The sequence below is a fragment of the Globicephala melas genome, chromosome 10 (assembly GCF_963455315.2).
Source record: "Globicephala melas chromosome 10, mGloMel1.2, whole genome shotgun sequence".
Lineage (NCBI taxonomy): Eukaryota > Metazoa > Chordata > Mammalia > Artiodactyla > Delphinidae > Globicephala > Globicephala melas.
The window spans coordinates 76,248,801-76,268,221 of NC_083323.1; the positions used below are offsets into that span (position 1 = coordinate 76,248,801).

At 39.1% G+C, this 19,421-nt stretch overlaps 1 protein-coding gene across 6 annotated transcripts in view; it reads right to left on the reverse strand.

Moving 5' to 3' along the window:
* BICD1 (BICD cargo adaptor 1) overlaps nt 1-19,421 on the reverse strand; it is a 203,959-nt gene that overhangs the window by 109,234 nt on the left and 75,304 nt on the right. For all 6 annotated transcript variants that reach the window (XM_030830415.3, XM_030830417.3, XM_060305638.2 and 3 more), the window contains exon 2: nt 7,199-7,411. In XM_030830415.3, the coding sequence (XP_030686275.1) occupies nt 7,199-7,411 (213 nt within the window). The remainder of the gene's footprint in view (nt 1-7,198; nt 7,412-19,421) is intronic.

Consider the following 19,421-nt stretch of genomic DNA (forward strand, 5'->3'; position numbering starts at 1 on the left):
GGCTGAGGTCCATGGCATCTAATCTGACTGTTTAGATGTTTTCTGCTTAGTCACAGCAGGTACCACCTATCTGTAGTTTTAACGAGAGACTAAGATGAGTGTAATTTACTGTACGAAATGTTATATGTTGTCTTAGTCCATTTGAGCTGCTATAACAATAACACCATAGGCTGGACGGCTTAAACAGACATTTATTTCTCATAGCTCTGGAGACTAAGAAGTCTAAGATCGAGGCACCGGCAGATTCAGTGTCAGGTGAAGGCCCACTTCCTGGTTCATAGATGGCCAACTTCTTGCTGTGTCTTCACATAGTGGAAGGGGTAAGGGAGCTCTCTGCGGTGTCTTTTATAGGGTCTCATTCATGAGGGCTCCACTCTCATGACCTAATCACCCCCAAAGGCCCCACCTCCAAACACCATCACTTTGGGGATTAGGTTTCAACATACGAATGTTGGGGGACACAAACATTCAATCTATAGTATATGTTGTCTAAAACACAGCAATCCCACTACTGGGCACATACCCTGAGAAAACCAAAATTCAAAAAGAGTCATGTACCAAAATGTTCATTGCAGCTCTATTTACAATAGCCCAGAGATGGAAACAACCTAAGTGCCCATCATCGGATGAATGGATAAAGAAGATGTGGCACATATATACAAATGGAATATTACTCAGCCATAAAAAGTAACGAAATTGAGCTATTTGTAATGAGATGGATGGACCTAGAGTCTGTCATACAGAGTGAAGTAAGTCAGAAAGAGAAAGACAAATACCGTATGCTAACACATATATATGGAATTTAAGAAAAAAAAATGTTATGAAGAACCTAGGGGTAAGACAGGAATAAAGACACAGACCTACTGGAGAACAGACTTGAGGATATGGGGAGGGGGAAGGGTGAGCTGTGACAGGGCGAGAGAGAGGCATGGACATATATACACTAACAAACGTAAGGTAGATAGCTAGTGGGAAGCAGCCGCATGGCACAGGGATATCGGCTCAGTGCTTTGTGACCGTCTGGAGGGGTGGGATAGGGAGGGTGGGAGGGAGGGAGATGCAAGAGGGAAGAGATATGGGAACATACGTATATGTATAACTGATTCACTTTGTTATAAAGCAGAAACTAACACACCACTGTAAAGCAATTATACCCCAATAAAGATGTTAAAAAAAAAGATTTAAAACACAGCTCACTATCTCCACAGATACTAAAGAGTAGAAGGAAATAGTTTCTGAACACATTTAGTTGTTTTAACATTGAAAACAACCACTCCTTGTTGACTTTTTGTTCACTGATGCTTCCAAGCACCCAAGCATCTGGCTCACAGCAAGCACTGAAGAGACCTCTGTTGAATGAATGAATGAATGTATGACTGCAAAGTGGAAAATCCAAAAAGATGAAAACCCTAAGATGAGAAACTCAAACCCTTCATCCAACAGTTCACGTTTTCAAAAATTTCCAATGGGGTAAAGACAGTCAACAGTCTGTTTTTAAAAAGCAGACATTTTTAAGAGACACTGGATCTCAGTCTAAGAAGGTAATAAACAGGATGCTGAGGCATCCTGAAACCATGTCACATGAGGAAGTGCTAATTGATCTAGATATGTTTAATCTGAAAAAGAGAAGACAAGATAGTCCTTTCCAAATATTTGAAGCTGTTGGGCATGGGCTAAAATTGTCAAGTGGAATAGAAAACCAAAAAAACGTATTCTCTGTAGATCCAGAGGCTAGGAATATGGCCTGTTGGTGAAAATTACAGGGAGTCAATTTTCACTGAACAAAAAAGGGCAGTTTAACAATTAGAGCTGCCAAGCAACAGGATGGGCAGCCTTGGGAGGGATCTGGAAGACAAGGAATGAACAGTAATTTAACATCTCCTTTGTGCACGGCATTTGACATAGGACCCGTACATTAGTATTACCATCTCCATGTCGGAAGTGAGGAAAGTGACACTTACAGAACAAATGTAACTTGTCCAATATCACACAGTTGGTAAGTGGCACAGGTGGAATTCAAACCAGAGGTAGCTAACTCCTAAAGTATGTTATTTCTGTTCAGTTCAACTCAACAAACATTCTTTTTTTAATGTCTTCTTTTGACCAGGCACTGTGCTGAGTCCTGGGGATACCAAGATAAATGACAAACAAAAGACAGTCCCTTCCTTGGAAGGACTCATAGTTTACCATCTCCATAGTGATGGAAGTGTCTGGGTAAAGGCTACATGGCCATTCCAGGTTACTGGAGAAAGAATTATTGATCTGGGAGTAGGCTTTACCAAATAATCACTAGGTGCCTTCATGGCCTAAAAGTTTACAGATGTGGCTATAATCGATTCCTGAAAATTGAGCTGGTGGATTATAAAGTTTGGTTGTATATTCCAATGAGGGAAAAAAAATGGAGCTTCAAATGTGATAAAGATCATATGGATTAAGCAGCTTTTGAAATATAAAATGGCCATATCTTAATAAAATGTTGCCAACTAGTTAGAAATTTAGCTGTTGTACTAAAGCTTCATGTATTATGCCAGAAATTTCATTAACTTGAGGAAAGATTCAGAAGAGGGAGCCATGTGCTCTTGGTAGTTACAGTGACATGGCTGTACAGTGAAATTCAGGGTATCTTCTAGTATTTTAGACCTATAGGTTGAGATAAAAAAATGAAATTCAAACTTGTTTACTCAATATGTGCTTAGGCACTACAGCAATCGATCTGCTCTCATTTAGCTTTCACCGAAATGATGCTGGTCAAGGTCACCCAAGGATTCCCCCCTTCCCATCCCCTGCCTGTTACTAGATCTGTAGGATTAACACCTAACTTGTTTAAGATTAACTCCGATTCGGTTCTTTGATTGGGTGACATTTTTTCTTTATACTCCCTGTACTTAAAAATCTTATTTAAAGCAGTTTACCATTAGGAACACATATACAATAAGGCTGATGAAAATGTTTAAAAATGAGAATTATATGAAAAATCTAAGTTAGGTTTTATAGTGACACATAGTGCTGGAGGTTTTTAACAACCAAAGCAATAATAAAAACATACTATAGGGCTTCCCTGGTGGCGCAGTGGTTGAGAGTCCGCCTGCCGATGCAGGGGACACGGGTTCGTGCCCCGGTCCGGGAAGATCCCACATGCCGCGAAGTGTCTGGGCCCGTGAGCCATGGCCGCTGAGCCTGCGCATCCGGAGCCTGTGCTCCGCAACGGGAGAGGCCACAACAGTGAGAGGTCCATGTAGCACAAAAAAAAAAAAAAAAAAAAAAACTATAATTCCTACCACCTGATTCATATCTCAACAGAAAGAATTTTCAAGGCAATAAATTCAAAGAGGTATTTACCTAATGTTTCTTTAACCTAAGAATATGGATCTACATAATAAATGATAATTTCAACAATAGCTCTATGGCGGATGCAGAAAGTTATTAATGATAACAGTTTATGTTTATTGTGTATTTACTATATACTAAGCTTTGACAAATACCGTGAGTATAATTCTAAAACTTTTAGCAGTGCTGAGACTAGAATATTGATTTTCTAATTCAGAAATGTTTCCATTTTTCCACTATACTGTCCTATACATACCATATATGGAAAAGAAGTTGGCTGTGGAATTAAATACACACATATGTGTGTGCAAATATGAGTGTAAAGCTTCCATAACACACACAGCACATATACACACACAGGCACCTTTGCCAGTACCAATGATCCTACTGAAATTAGAGATTAGTCCTTTTAGTAAATAAAAATAATTCCATTAATTTAATTATTAAAGTCACACAGGGACTTCCCTGGCAGTCCAGTGGTTAAGACTCAGCACTTCCAATGCAGGGGGCATGGGTCAGCTCCTGGACAGGGGAACAAAGATCCCATATGCTGTGGGGTGCGGCCAAAAAGAAAAAAAAAATTCACACAGCATCTGTCAAGCTGATGATTTACTATGCTTTTAATTGGTTATCCTTGTCTATTTCTCATGGTCCATCAGGTCATGATTTTTCTGTTTCGTCATCTCTCTTCCAGTCACTATGCACCAATCAATACCCAGAATACAAAAAGACAAACAAAACTAAGCCTACGATAAAAACAAATCTGGGATTTGAACTTAACACCAGCCATCAGAAGTCTGTATCAACATACCAAGAAATAGAATTTATTCCTTTTCTCCTTTTACAAATGTCCTCAGCCCTACATGCTAATAATAATTTTATTAGCAACATTAAAACAATGTCTGCATGAAAAACAGCAGGGCTCTGGGATATAGTAATACCACTCACTAGCTTTCAGCCCATCAGAAAGAATATTAACAGATAAATTGTTGGCACGCTTAGAAGACCAGGAAACTGACCACCTGTTTGTTTGTTTTTTTCTTTTAGTTATTGACAAATCCAAATGGCTAAACTGCCTTGAGCTGTTTTAGATTAAAAAAATACATAAATTTGGATGTAACAAGTTATTCTCTTACGGCAAATCAACTACTGAAAACGCATAGAAATCGAAGAATTATAACCAAGTGATCATCCAGCAATTCCCCAAATTGTGAGCCTTATGATACCCCCATGCCCAGCTTTAAGCCAGGCAAAGAAGTTTAAATTAGTGGTTCTTAAAGTGTGGTTCTACCTGCTGTGAACTTGTTAGAAATGCAAATTCTTGGGTTCTACCTAGTACACTGAATCAGAATTTTAGGGGGCCCAAGACTAGTGTTTTTGTTTTTGGTTTTTTTTCTTTTTTTTTTTTTCGGTACGTGGGCCTCTCACTGTTGCGGCCTCTCCCGTTGTGGAGCACAGGCTCCGGATGTGCAGGGTCAGCGGCCATGGCTCACGGGCCCAGCCGCTCCATGGCACGTGGGATCATCCCGGACCAGGGCACGAACCCGTGTCCCCTGCATTGGCAGGCGGACTCTCAACCACTGCGCCACCAGGGAAGCCCCAAGACTAGTGTTTTGATGAGTTCTCTAGGTGATTCTGGTGCTCACTAAAATTTGAGAACTGATCTGAATGAAGGGCTTCTCAGCATTTTGTTTCCTTTGCGGCCTCAGTTTATTCCTAACTTGCATCCCCATTCTTAATAATCAACTCCTGCCATTTATCATAAATCTACTCATTGGAAACTGCACTCAAGCATGGCATATGTAAGTGAGGATGTTCCAGCAATCTCCACTGTCTTGCCCCAAGAGGAAAACACCTGTGGTACCCTTTCCTCAACCTTTGCTGTTCTTTCCTCAGCTGCAACTGCCGCGCACAGTGGGGCTGTGTAGCTTTCAGAGGATCCATCAAGACTGCTTGACTCATTGATTGCAGTCCTTATACACAAACCACCTGCATGTGGGTGCCCATGGCCCTCAGGTTGCCCATATCACAACCTCTCTGCCAACTTGCCACGTGAACCTGCTGCCCATGGCTGCTGAGGTCTCTGCCTGTGGATGTTCTGGGCTTTGCTTAATCCAAGAAGGTGGCCTATGGCACTATATGACCTTGAGTCCACTTGGAGGAGGAGGTCTGGTACTCCAAAGGATAAGCAAGTGATGGTGAAGACCCAGCACATACAGATGCATCAAATGAAGAACTGGAGATGGGCTCTGTTTTTTAACAATCATTTGCAGTGGAGGGAAATGAGGCAGGGCATCCTGAAAACCCTCATGTTCTTTTTGGTACCCAACACTAAATTCCCCTTGGTTGGCTCCTTTCTTTGTCTCCAGAGTCATATTTCTATATCTGGGGCATGTGCAAAGACAATGAACTAGGTAAAGCAGAAACCTTACTGTCAATATTCACTGAGTTCATGGTAATATGGACACAGGCAAATGTAAATTATTGATTAAATTCCAGTAAATTCTGGACAACTTATATGTTATAATAATGAAACTTTATTTCTAATATGTCACTAATGTCGAGAGAAAGGTATCAGTGGATTACTTTGGTTATATTTCACAATATCAAACAATTTTTTCATCTGACCTTTTTCTATTATCAAAATGCTCAGTTAGGGACTTCCCTGGTGGCACAATGGTTAAGAGTCCATCTGCCAATGCAGGGGACATAGGTTCGATCTCTGGTCTGGGAAGATCCCACATGCCGCGGAGCAACTAAGCCCATGCGCCACAACTAATGAGCCTGAGCTCTAGAGCCCGCAAGCCACAACTACTGAGCCCATGAGCCACAATTACTGAAGCCCGCGTGCCTAGAGGCCATGCTCCGCAATAAGAGAAGCCACCGCAATGAGAAGCCCGCGCCCCACAATGAAGAGTAGCCCCCGCTCGCTGCAACTAGAGAAAGCCCGCGTGCAGCAACAAGACCCAATGCAGCCAAAAATAAATTAAAAAAAAAACAAAAAAAAAAACGCTCAGTTAATGAGCCCACTTGGTAGTGGACCCGGTATTTGTTTGTCAACCTCCTCTGCACTGGTGTAGGAATCAGAGGAAATCTGCACCTCTTCTATAGCTTTCTTAATCAAAAACTGGAGTGAACGATTTAATATGAAGTTTTCAAAAATGCTCTTAAAAGGGTTTGGTGGATGAAGCTGCTTTTGGCTATTTCTGTCCCCAACATTACCTCCTTCCTCCAGCACAGAATGACTCTGCCATTCTGAAACCATCTGGCATATGACGCTGCTACGTGAAAAGCTGAAGGGAAAGAGTGAGTCCAGGGAGGGCCCGGGGACTGAAGAAGGCTCCTAACCTGATTCATACCAGCTATAATTTGCTGCTTGTCTACAGCCAGAAGAAGAGTTTATGGTTCTGCATCACCAGACTCTAAGACCCCTCAGAACACTCCCCCAAGATCTCTCTCCCCAGTGAGGAGAGTCTAACACCACATTCATTTTGAATTAGTGCTGACACCGAGCATAACAGCCAACCGTTCCTCTCCACATTGTATTGAAACAGGTAAAAGGGAGGAAGTGACCTTAGGGTCACTGTATTTTTTAAACACCTCTGCAGAAATAGCAAGGCCAATTCCTAAGTACTCAATAAATAGACTTTAATTCTTAACGAACAATAAGAGAGAGAAAAGCTCATCTCAGAACAAGCTGTCATTTCACTAAAAAAGCAGAAAAATTGCTAGCATTGGCATCAAGTGCTTCTTGTTTAATACAGCTCCTCTGATTAGAGAAAAAGTTTTATTCCTCTCTCCTAGGAAGAATTTCATCTTAGTTCTCTCTCCCACAGCTCTCTCAAAGGGAATATGTTTGTTGTTTGTTTACCTCCTTCAGATCCTGCACGACAGCTGTGAGCCTCTCATTTTCTGCCTGCACGTTGGCCACCACGGCCCGGCTCTGTTTCAGTTCGTTCTGCATCTCCAAGATCTTCCCCAGATAGTAAGCTTCCTTCGATGCTGACTCCTGCAGAAGTGTTTCCTCCCGAGTCTCTCCATCCTCAGCAACCTTACGGTGGATAGAGAAGGACTGCCCAAATGCCTGCAGAGGATTTGGAAAGAAAAAGAGCACACAGTGAAATGCACCACTGCACTATTCAACAGACTTGGGAACATGATTTGTTTTACTTTGTGTAAAAGAAAAGGTATTCTGCAAGACTTCCAGAAGCAAAAAATACATAGTTCATCTAACAGGCTAGCAGCTCTCATTGACACTTGAAATAATTCAAATTCAATTAAGGAGAAAGAAAAATTTTAATTATTTTGCTAATATACATATATATATATATATATAACAGGTTAAAACTTGAAAAACATTGCTGCTTGTTTTATGTTACCATTTTTTAGACAAATCTTTTTAAGGAATAGACAGTTCAGTGCTAATGAGACCTTCAAAATTCATATTCTCATTTTCATTCCAGAAAAAATCCCAAAAGAAATTTTCAAGAAAGAAAATAGTTTCATTAGCTTTCTAATACATTAGTGGTAAGAATATACCAATTATGAACAATGCCCTTAAGAGAGAAAAATCACCAAACAGCTTTCAAACTGCCTGGTACCACAAAAAGACATTCAAATGCAATCAATGTATAAGAAAACATATCTGTGGAAAAAGAGATACAGAAAAATAAGCCAGAAAGTAATGAAATTGGTAAGCTACGGGGGGTGAGTGGGAATGGGGTAGAAAGAATGAGGGAATGAAACACTATACAAGGGATCACATTTCATAGGAGTCACACTTTTCTGAGAATGCCTTTTCATATCACTCTGACTCTTAAAACTACAGTAAGGTTTCACATACCTCCCAAATAAATAATAATGAAAATCAGCCTCTATGTGTCCAGGTACCCAAATGGAACACAAATAGTAACAAATGAATCCAGCTGTACCGCAAATGAAGAACAGGACCACACTGAAAGGTTGAGAAGAAAAGATCTAAACTGATTGGGGAAATCAGTATTTTTGCTATACACAGTAAAGCTAAAAACAAAAAGAACTGTACCTAAACACTATAGTATAGTTAGTAAATTTGTTTCTCACAGGGATTATGGACTCACAATTCTGAAACTTCTTTACATGTATACTAGGGCTGAGGAAATAAGTAAATATATTATGGATAATGAAAGACAGGTTTCTCCCTCTTGGAGAAAGGCATTACAAATAAGGAAAGGGAGAAGTCTAGAAGGAAACTAGTGGTACTGGGTTGTAATTAGAATTATCAGGATAGTCTTTAATAGGGAGATAGGTCGATAGATGGAGAGAGAAAGGTGCTTGTGTGTGTGTGTGTGTGTGTGTGTGTGTGTGTGTACAGATTTCCTAGCTCTGTCAGCAAACCCTGCGGCCAAATTTTGTTTCTAAATATCAATCTCCAGTTAAAAGAACTAGGGCTCTTGGAAGAAATGATGGAGTCTCTCACTGGAGCAAAACGAACTTGGTGCATCATGTGGTGCCAAAGAGTAAGTAACAAAATGCTTTTAAAAAAATGATGTGGGGCTTCCCTGGTGGCGCAGTGGTTGAGAGTCCGCCTGCCGATGCAGGGGACACGGGTTCATGCCCCGGTCCGGGAGGATCCCACATGCCGCGGAGCGGCTGGGCCCGTGAGCCATGGCCACTGAGCCTGCGCATCCAGAGCCTGTGCTCCTCAACGGGAGAGGCCACAACAGTGAGAGGCCCACATACCGCAAAAAAAAAAAAAAAAAAAAAATGAGAGCCTACATGAAGGGGCTCCCAAGGGCTAAATATGGGATAATTTGGGGGAACAAAATAGTTATAGTAATGAATTATAATCCATAGAATAAAATAAATATTCATGAGCCCACATTGATATAATAACTGAATAAATAAGAGAAGGAATAGCTTTTCTTTACAGTAGGATTCAAATCATTTAATTCTAATAGAAATCAAATACATCAGCATTACTTGACATCAGCATATTACTTGGCAAACACCAAGTAATAATAGTTGCAGGTAAAGATTATCAGTGGAATATAAAATAATAGGCAAAAACTATGATGAGAAACAGGATATTTGCATAGTCTTAAAGCATGTCCTCCCAAGATATTTATTAATTCCAATGGGAAAAATAGTAACTGATCAGTGGAGTACCCTGGCAGACCTTAACTAAGTGACCAAAAGTTAGCTCAGCAGCAACAAGAAATACTAACATCGTGTACCCTCTGGTATAACACACTGAGGGGAGAACAGAGTCACTTCTGTGGTATTTCTGCCAAAAATGAGTAGGCCAATTCTTACTATAAGAAAACATCAAGGAAACCCAAACGGGAACATTCTACAAAATTATTGGCCAGGACTCTTCGAAAGTATTAAGGTCAGGAGAAATAGAGGAAGACTCCTCCAGACTAGATGAGACTAAGAAAATATGACAATTAAATGCAGAATGGGATCCTGGATTGGACCCTGACCTGAAAAAAAGACTTTAGGACAATTGGCAAAACTGAAATACATTCTTTTTTTTCTTTTTTGTTTTAAGCAGAGGTCTTCTTAGAAGCCCATATGATTTAAGTTTATTTTTTAATTTATTTATGGCTGTGTTGGGTCTTCGTTTCTGTGCGAGGGCTTTCTCTAGTTGTGGTAAGCGGGGGCCACTCTTCATCGCGGTATGCGGGCCTCTCACTATCGCGGCCTCTCTTGTTGCGGAGCACAGGCTCCGGATGCGCAGGCTCAGTAGTTGTGGCTCACAGGCCTAGTTGCTCTGCGGCATGTGGGATCTTCCCGGACCAGGGCTCGAACCCATGTCCCCTGCATTGGCAGGCAGATTTCTCAACCACTGCGCCACCAGGGAAGCCCCCTTCTTTATTTTTTTTTTTTTGATGTGGACCATTTTTAAAGTCTTTATTGAATTTGTTACAATATGGCTCCCTGCATTGGAAGGCGAAGTCTTAACCACTGGACCACCAGGGAAGTCCCGAAATACATTCTTTATATCGGATAATAATATTGTAGCAATGTCAGTTTCTGGTTTCCATAACTGTACTATGGTTATGTAAGATGTTAACATCTGGGGAAGCTGTGTAAAGGGTACATGAAATTCAGTGTAGTATTTTTGCAACTTTTTCTATGTCTAGAGTTATTTCAAAATAAAAAGTTAGGTAAATAAATGTAGTCTTTGCCCTCAAGAATTTGATAGGTTTGATAAAATACTGGCACATACAGTTATAAAGAACATGTGTACTTGAACACCAAAGGGTCACTATTCAATTAGAAGTGCTATGGCTTTATGATGTGATATACATTTTAAAATTTTAAGTGTCATAAAATGATGCTTCTGGACTATGTACAGGTCATAAAGAAACAAGGCTGGAATTAACCTCTGAAACTCAGTTTCACATTTGTTACAAACTTGAAGGCAGAAAAGGTTTGGGTTAATCATTAAAAGGGACATCATAAAGTTATGATTTAGTGATTTTAAAGACAATCTGGTATTCATCTCCAAATTATACTACAGAAACAGAAAATTAAAAAATAACCTGCAAGCCTATGTCTCAATAAACTATCTTCCTTAGAATCTCTACATGGATCAAAATCAACAGATGATTCCTAAACATCAACTGAGAAAGAAATATTTCAGTATTGATGTTCATCTATTCAGAGCAGAATACTCTTGGTGTTTGGCTTGCTCAGTCTCAGGACAGAAAGAAATTCTTATTTGAGTAGCCAAGCTTCTACATGTGATAATAAGCATATAGATTTATGAACAGATGAAAAATTGTCTTTGGAAGTGATGTTTACCTTGCTTTTCTATCAGTGATGATCAGATTCTGTGAGGTCAATTCTGAATTCATTACCCATTAAAAAATCTTTGGAGGGGAGACATCTGGCAGCACATCTCCCCACGGTGACCTGGTTACGTCTTCAGTAGACCCTCACACTGGCAAAGGAACCCTGATTATCATACTTAAGTATTGGTAAAATTTCAAATTAGCATGAACTGTGTGTCAAGCACGTCAACTTGCTTCTTTTTCACAACTACTTTCCCACATCTATGTAACAGAAAACTTTCACAGGGCCATTTTCTTAACTCTGCCTAAGTAAGATCAACAGACTTAGGCAACCTATGGTTCTCACATTATTCTCAGCACACAGGCAATGCTCTCTTGGTGGCTAAAACAACCCCTAATGTCTTAATAGCAAGTGAATTTATCTTTCCACCCTTGATGTAAAGTTTTAAGAACTGTACTCTGGATCCTGCACCAAAGGAAATAAAAAATTTTAGACATATACACAGAATAGATCTTCAAAGTAGACTCAAGAATTGAAATTGAAAATATAAACATTTTGATGAATCCTTAATTCATATTTATTGTAGCTCAGAAAACTTAACTGAACATGGGGGTTTCCAAAGTTAGTCATTATTATTATTTTGTTTGTTTGTTTTTTGCGGTACACGGGCCTCTCACCATTGCGGCCTCTCCCGTTGCGGAGCACAGGCTCCGGACGTGCAGGCTCAGTGGTAATGGCTCACGGGCCCAGCCGCTCCGCGTCATGTGGGATCTTCCCGGGCCAGGGCACGAACCCATGTCCCCTGCATCAGCAGGCGGACTCTCAACCACTGTGCCACCAGGGAAGCCCCTAGTCATTATTTTTATGAGGAACATGGCCCTTCACTGGACCTGATTTGAAAGTATGCAAGGTTATCCAAGGACATTTACCATGGTGCTTTTTTTTTTTTTTTTTTTACTTGAAATAGAAAAATAATACCAATCCAGCACAGGCTACAGATGCCCCATGATCTGCATTTGCAAATCCGCTGAGAACTAACACTACAGAAAATATCTGCATTTTAGAAAGGGAGGGTGAAGGAGAAAAAACTCCTTCTTTACCCAATTCCTAATTGTTGGTAACTGGAATTGGGCATGACAGCCAACTGACAACTATCATTTGGCTAATTGTTGAAGCTGATTTACCAGACCTGTCTGGCTCTGCCGGGTACCTCCCTCCTCCACCACCATTCCAAGTATCTCCTAACAAAGCTGGACTCAAGAGACGAGAGACAATCTTTTCCAAGGCTATTGAAGCTGCACACTTGGCAGAAATCACAAAACTAGCTTTGCTGTCTATTTATAGGCAAACCTAGGGCAGTCATGCTTCTAGTTATATTTTGTTCAGATAGCAAATTCCTTTTAGGCACTGCAGTCATTTCATGAATAGTTTTATTTGAAATTAATTGAGGTAAACTGACATTTCTATACAATTTTAGAATGTATTATGATTTCTATCATGTGTGTAGCTATAATTGCACAATTATCACCTTTAATATAGTCCATCACAATGTATCACAGTTGCTTTCAGTCACATGCCAGTGTAAGTTCATTTAGCTATATAATAAGTACCTTGCTTTCTCATTCTACTCATAGGACTTCTTTTTTTTTTTGTTTTACGGTACGTGGGCCTCTCACTGTTGTGGCCTCTCCCGTTGCGGAACACAGGCTCTGGATGCGCAGGCTCAGCAGCCATGGCTCACGGGCCTAGCCGCTCCTTGGCATGTGGGATCTTCCCGGACTGGGGCACGAACCCGTGTCCCCTGCATCGGCAGGCGGACTCTCAACCACTGCACCACCAGGGAAGCCCCGCAGGACTTTTAATCCCAAGAAAATTGGTATTTTTTTACCTTCATGTTCAGGAAAATATATTAACTGTTAAGTGGAATTTTCAAGCTTATTATCCTTCACAATATGAAAGACAAAAGTTTGGCTAGTATATTTAATAATATCAAATTATCTTTAAAATATGATCCTTGGTTACAGAATCTTCATTCTTTCATCTTAAAAATTGTGACAACAGTATACTAGGTCACTCGAGGACATTAGACAAAATATTCTTATTTGAAATACTAAAATTTATTCATTCGTTTGTTCATTCACTCAGTTAAGTACTTACAGAGAACTGTAACAGGCACTGCTTTAGACACTGAGGATTTAGCAATATTCTAGAAAAAAATCTCTGCCTTTGGGAGCATTCTGGTGGAACATAAATCAGTAAGCATGCAGCATAATTTTGGAAAAGTTCTAAAAAGAAAATGAAATCCAGAGTAAGAGTATAAAACAGCACTGCCCAATAGAACTTTCTGCAATGATGTATCTGTATTGTCCAGTACGGTAACCACTGTCCACGTGTGGCTAATGAGCTCTTGAAATGGGGCAATATGACCAAAGAATTAAATTTTTAATTTTATGTAATCTAATCAATGTTAATTGTCACATATCTAGTGGCCTCCATGTTGGACAGTGCAGGGATAGTCAGGCAGGTGTGGACAGAGGGAGCCTCATTTAGAGAGGACGATCAGAGAAGGGGGTGACCTTTGAGTAGAGACCCGAACAAAGGAGGAGGTGAGCCAGAACCTGGCCTTTCCCCAGAGGAGCAAAGCTAAACTGAAGTGTTGCGAAGCAAGAATTACAGCATAGCCACGGCGTGTCTTTAAAGACTTATCTGAGGCAGTTCCTTAAAGTCTCCACTATAGCACTAAGAGCTGAGTGCTCCAGGGAATATTTAGACATAATTTAACTTGGAGGAAGGAAAGGATTGTCAAACGGCCTATCACTGAAACCCATCCTCCCCAAGGAGCTACTTTATCTTCTTTGAACATATAATAAAAATCATTTGACCAGCTGTATTTCTGTTGCCTCAGCTGCCAGGAAATTCAGCGTTAAACGCTCTGTAGCAATGAACTAAAATAACTTAAGTCTCTGGTATAACTATCTCCTGTTTTCTCTACACTCTTGAGGTGTATTTACCCCCACTGTATTGGTTTCTTTTGTTTTAATCTGCTTCAAATACTTTTGGAGTAGAAAGGATATAAGTTATAATCCCATCAATGGTTTAAATGATGTTTAATTACCATTTGTTTTAAATTAAGTCTTAAGGAAAGTCCAAGTTAAAGAATGAAGTTTGAGAGTTTAAGAGGACTAAAAGCTCTACTAAGGATTCATTCTTATTCTGAGGAAAATAAGCCCAAAGGACCTCATAAAGCACACACACAAAAAATAGGAATAAACTAGCTAAACTTGTTTGAACTGGCTAAGAAACATTTCCCAAACCACTATATTCCAGCAGCAAAGTGTCTTAGAGGGTATGGTCCAATTAGAAAAGAAGGGATCATTGTAAGTGAGACAATCGAAAAGTAACCAGCTGGGAGAAATCCGTTTCCATGACTCACATGGCTCAAACCTTATTAGGAGCCATAAGGTTTCCCTGACAGAATGAAGCCTGATCCTTGAAAGGCACAGGTACTCATAAGAGGCAAAAGAGGTTAAAGACATTGGCTCCTGAGCTGGACCAACTCTGCCACTTACTCATTGTATGACAATGAAGAAGTTACTTAACATTCTGTGCCTCAGTGTTCTCATCTGTAAAATGAGGATAATAATTTCTATCTGATAGTGTTGTTGTGAGGATTAGAGAAAATCTGTGTATCACTTGGAGCAGTTCTTGGTACAAATACAGTAAGTTCACTGTAAGTATTGGCTATTAATTGTAGGAAAAAGGTGAGCTTTGGAATCAAATGTATTTGGGTTTAAATCTGCCTCCTCTGCAATCTTTGGCAAGGTTTTGAATTTCTATGTCTCAGTTACCAAATGTGGAAAATGCATAATAATGTCTACCTTAAAAAAATAAAAACAGACTAGGTCTAAAAGGTAAGGATATCAGATAAGAGGTATAAATAAAATCCACAGTAAATGCTTATTAATATCGGTCCCCACCCTCTCTCCCCACCCAACACTGACAGGCTGCTGCGTCCCTGTGTGAAGGTTCTCCCAGGCCTGTGCATGACTCAGCAGGCCGTTCACCTCTCCATGGAGAGCAGCTCCCCACACATTTCTGAAATACTGAACCTCTTACCAGAAAGGGAACTCTGATGTATCATTTTTCTTATTAAGCCATTAAAAATGTAAAAGGACAAAACACAGAAATTTCTCAAGGCATAGGCCCTAAGGTTGATTTTATCAAAGAATTCCATTTTATCTTCTCTTGGTGAGAATTTTCAACTCTTTCTTTCTTAACTTCCCCCATTTTTTTTCTGGCTTTTTTAACCTAACTCCTACCCAGTTAATTCCATCCATCTGGGAAACATAGGTTATTTCATTACCAATTTTTGATTTTCATTTTTCATTCTGTAAACCATTTTTCATTTATCACAAAAATTAAAAACATGCATTTTTAGCTTGATGTGACTGACCATAGGTTTTTCTAAACATCTACCACATATCCTTAACTGATTTAATCATCATATTACAGGGCTACAAGGCATCATTCTAATAAATAACATACCATATTTTCTATACTTCTTAACTAAATATTCTATGATTGGTTTAATGCCCCTGATTTTTCCAAATGTAATACCTAATAGCCTATCATTCAAATATATATTTACTTAAAGCCTGGATTTTTTTCTATCCTTGATGGTTCATAATTGGTACCTTCTGTCTTGCTTAACAAACTCCTTTTTCAACTGTTCAGAGATTTTTCTAAATTTTGTTGTTATATATTGAATATACACAAGAGAAAATTTATAACAAAATATAAGCACAAAAAATAACATCAAAATGAATTTCTGTAGTTTAAGAAATAGACCATGACCCATTAGCCTCAAAAGCTTCTGTCTACCCATCCTATCTCCCTCGCTGCACCCCAACCTCCCCAAGTAAGCGCTATATTAAATTTTGTATTTACCATTTTCCTGCTTTTCTTTATAGTTTACCATATATGTATGAATTTGTAAATAACATTATTTAATATGGTTTATTTTTTAAATTTGTATAATGGAATCGTTCCATAGGCATTCTTTTGCAATTTGCTTTTTAAACTCAACTTTAAATTGCTACAATTTATCCATTTTGATTAGTGTAGCTATCGTTCATCTATTTTCATTGTTATAAAGTAGTCTTCTGAATAAATATATACCCCATTTTAATAAGCCATTCTCCTAACAATGGATGATTGGATCCACTGCATCCAGTGTTTTGCACACCTCCCTGGCTAGTACTTCTCAAAATACATTTTGTGAAGAAACAGTTTTATGTCCAATCCTTGGTGGACTAACACTTTTGCAAAATACAATAAAAATGGGTTACTGTAAGCATACGTCTACAACATGACCCAGCCATTTCATTCCATATAGATTTGTACACAAATGTTCACAGCTTTATTTGTAATAGTCAAACCTGAAAACAACTGAAATGTCCATCAACAGGTGAATAGATAAAAAAAAAAGTGGTATATTCATACAATGGAATACTACTCAGAAATAAAAAGGAATCTACTACTGATACATGCAACATGGTTGAATCATAAAATAATTATGCTGAGCAAAATAAGTCAGACAAGAGTACATACTGTAAGATTCCATTTATGTGAAATTCTAGACAATAAAACTTATCTACAGTGACAGAAAGCAGATGAGTGGTTACCCAGGAGAGGGTGTGTGTGTGTGTGTATGTGTGTGTGTGTGTGTGTGTGTGTCTGTCTGTCTGTCTGTCTGTGGGGAGCTTGAGGAAGCGGTATGGAGGTGAAAAAGGAAGGATTATGATGGGGCACAAAAACATTTTAGGCACTGATGGATAAGTTCATTATTTTGGTCATGATAATAATTTCACAAATTATACTTATGTCAAAATTCATCAAATTGTACACTTTAAATATGTGGTTTGTTGTATGTCAATTATATTTTAATAAAACTGTGTAAATAGTAAATTACTAGAAAAATATTAGAAGAAAAGCACAAAATATAAGCCCCAATGATTTTTAAAGACTTTTTTTAGAGCAGTTTTAGGTACACAGCAAAATTGAGAGGAAAGTACAGAGATTTCCCATATACTCCCTGCCCACACACATGCATAGCCTCTCCCAAAAGAGAGGTACTTTTGCTACAATTGATGAACCTACATTGACACATCATAATCACTCAAACTCCAGTTTACATTAGGGTTCACTCTTGGTGTGGTACATTCTGTGGATTTGGACATAGCCATAATGACATGTATCTACCATTATAGTATCATATGGAGTAGTTTCACGGCCCTAAAAACTCTCTGTGCTCTACCTATTCATTCCCACCCTCCAATCCCCCTGCCAACTACTGACTTTTTCACCGTCTCCAGAACTTTGCCTCTTCCAAAATGTCATACAGTTGGAATCATACAGTATGGAGCCTTCTCAGATTGGCTTCTTTCATTTAGTAATATGCATTTAAGGTTCCTCCATGTCTTTTCTTGGCTTGATCTCTCACTTACTTTTAGCACTGAATAATATTCCATTGTCTGGATGTACCACAGTTTAGTTGTCCATTCACCTTATTGAAGGACATCCTTGGTTGCTTCCAAGTTTTGGCAGTTATGAACAAAGCTGCTATAAATATCCGTATGCAGGTTTTTGTGTGGATATAAGTTTTCAACTCCTTTGGGTAAATGCCAAGGATCATGATTAATGGATCATATGGTAAGAGTATGTTTAGTTTTGTAAGACACCACCAAACTGTCTTCCAAAATAGCTTTAGCATTTTGCATTCCCACCAGCAATGAACGAGAGTTCATGTTGCTCCGTATCCTTACCAGAATCCAATTATCCAATTTTTTATTATTAGATTTAACAGACAGAAAATTATATTTCAATAAATTTAACCAGAACAAATGTAACATAGGGGTGAAAAAGGATTACAAAAACTGTACCATTATTCACTGAACATGTGATTAATATAAACTACATCCTGACGAAGACCTGTAGGAAATAATGTGCAAACCAGTGCTGGTCCCCAGATACACTTTGAATAGCACTATCCTCAGTCACATGTGTAAGAGTTTCCCTAGCAGTGCTTCTCAGCTCTAGGGGCCATTAGAATCACCTGGGAAGTTTTTAAAAACGAAGACACACAGACTCCAACTCCAAATATTCTGAGTTAACTAATTTGGGACAGAGATTCTCAAACATTCTTGGTTCAAGATCCACTTGATGCCTCAAAACTTTTTTAATGGCATTCCTAGGACAAAAGAAATACCAAACAATTCCATTTTCTAAATAGTTAGTTCCAACAACTTACTAAGTCTTTATGTCCAAATGATGTACTAGCTGTCTGAAAAACTAATGTGCAAAAATTGAAAGAAAAAATATTTTAATTTCATTCTTAAATAACCACAATTACTTACGAATGGGATAGGTGCACCTGTTAGGCTCTGTACAACTTCTCAAACCCTGCCATTTTCATTTCCTGTTCCACATTGATTTTCCTATGGTTTCCTATCTGCTTTTTATTAGAGCAACCACTGAAAAATCTAGCTTTGCAAAATATTGCATAGTAGAAGAGAATGGAGCAAGTCTAACAAGGAAACTGTGAACTGAACTATCTTGAGTTAGTAGTTCACACAGTGTCCAGCAGATGCCAAGTATCACAGTGTTCCCTCGAATATGCAAAATACCCCATGGTCCTCTGTGGGTTTGTGGTGGTGCCCCTGAGCACCTACGCATACAACTTGGTAACCACACGTCTGGGATAAGGCCTATTTCTGACATGCTCATTTTTAGATTCTAACATAAGGAAGGGTTGAGAACCACTGCCCTAAGGTGTGGGCCAGGAGCTGAATGACTAGGCTATAGATCACACACAGCTTCAACACTTCCTGACAAGACTGCAGGGTTCTCCAAAGTGGCTGCCCTGATTCACACTGCCACCAACAGTGTCTAACAGTTCCTGTTGTTCCACATTCTTACTTGACTTTTTGACTTTAAAGTTTTTCCCACTCTGGGGAGTGGGAAATAGTATCCTCTGGTGGTTTTAATTTGCATTTTCCTGATTATTAATGAAGCTAAGCATTTTCATATTTTTATTGACCATTCACATTTCTATTTCTGTATAATTTCTATTAAAGGCTTTTTTCATTTTTCTACAGAGTGCTTTTTACCCCCTTTAATAATTTGTCAGCTATTCGCATGGCAAATATCTCCCCCTAGTATTTATGTCCTGATTTTTCACTCATTTTACAGTATCTTTTGATGAAGTGGGGTCTCACTGTCTGAAGGATGATTTCCTATTTCCTCATTATTTG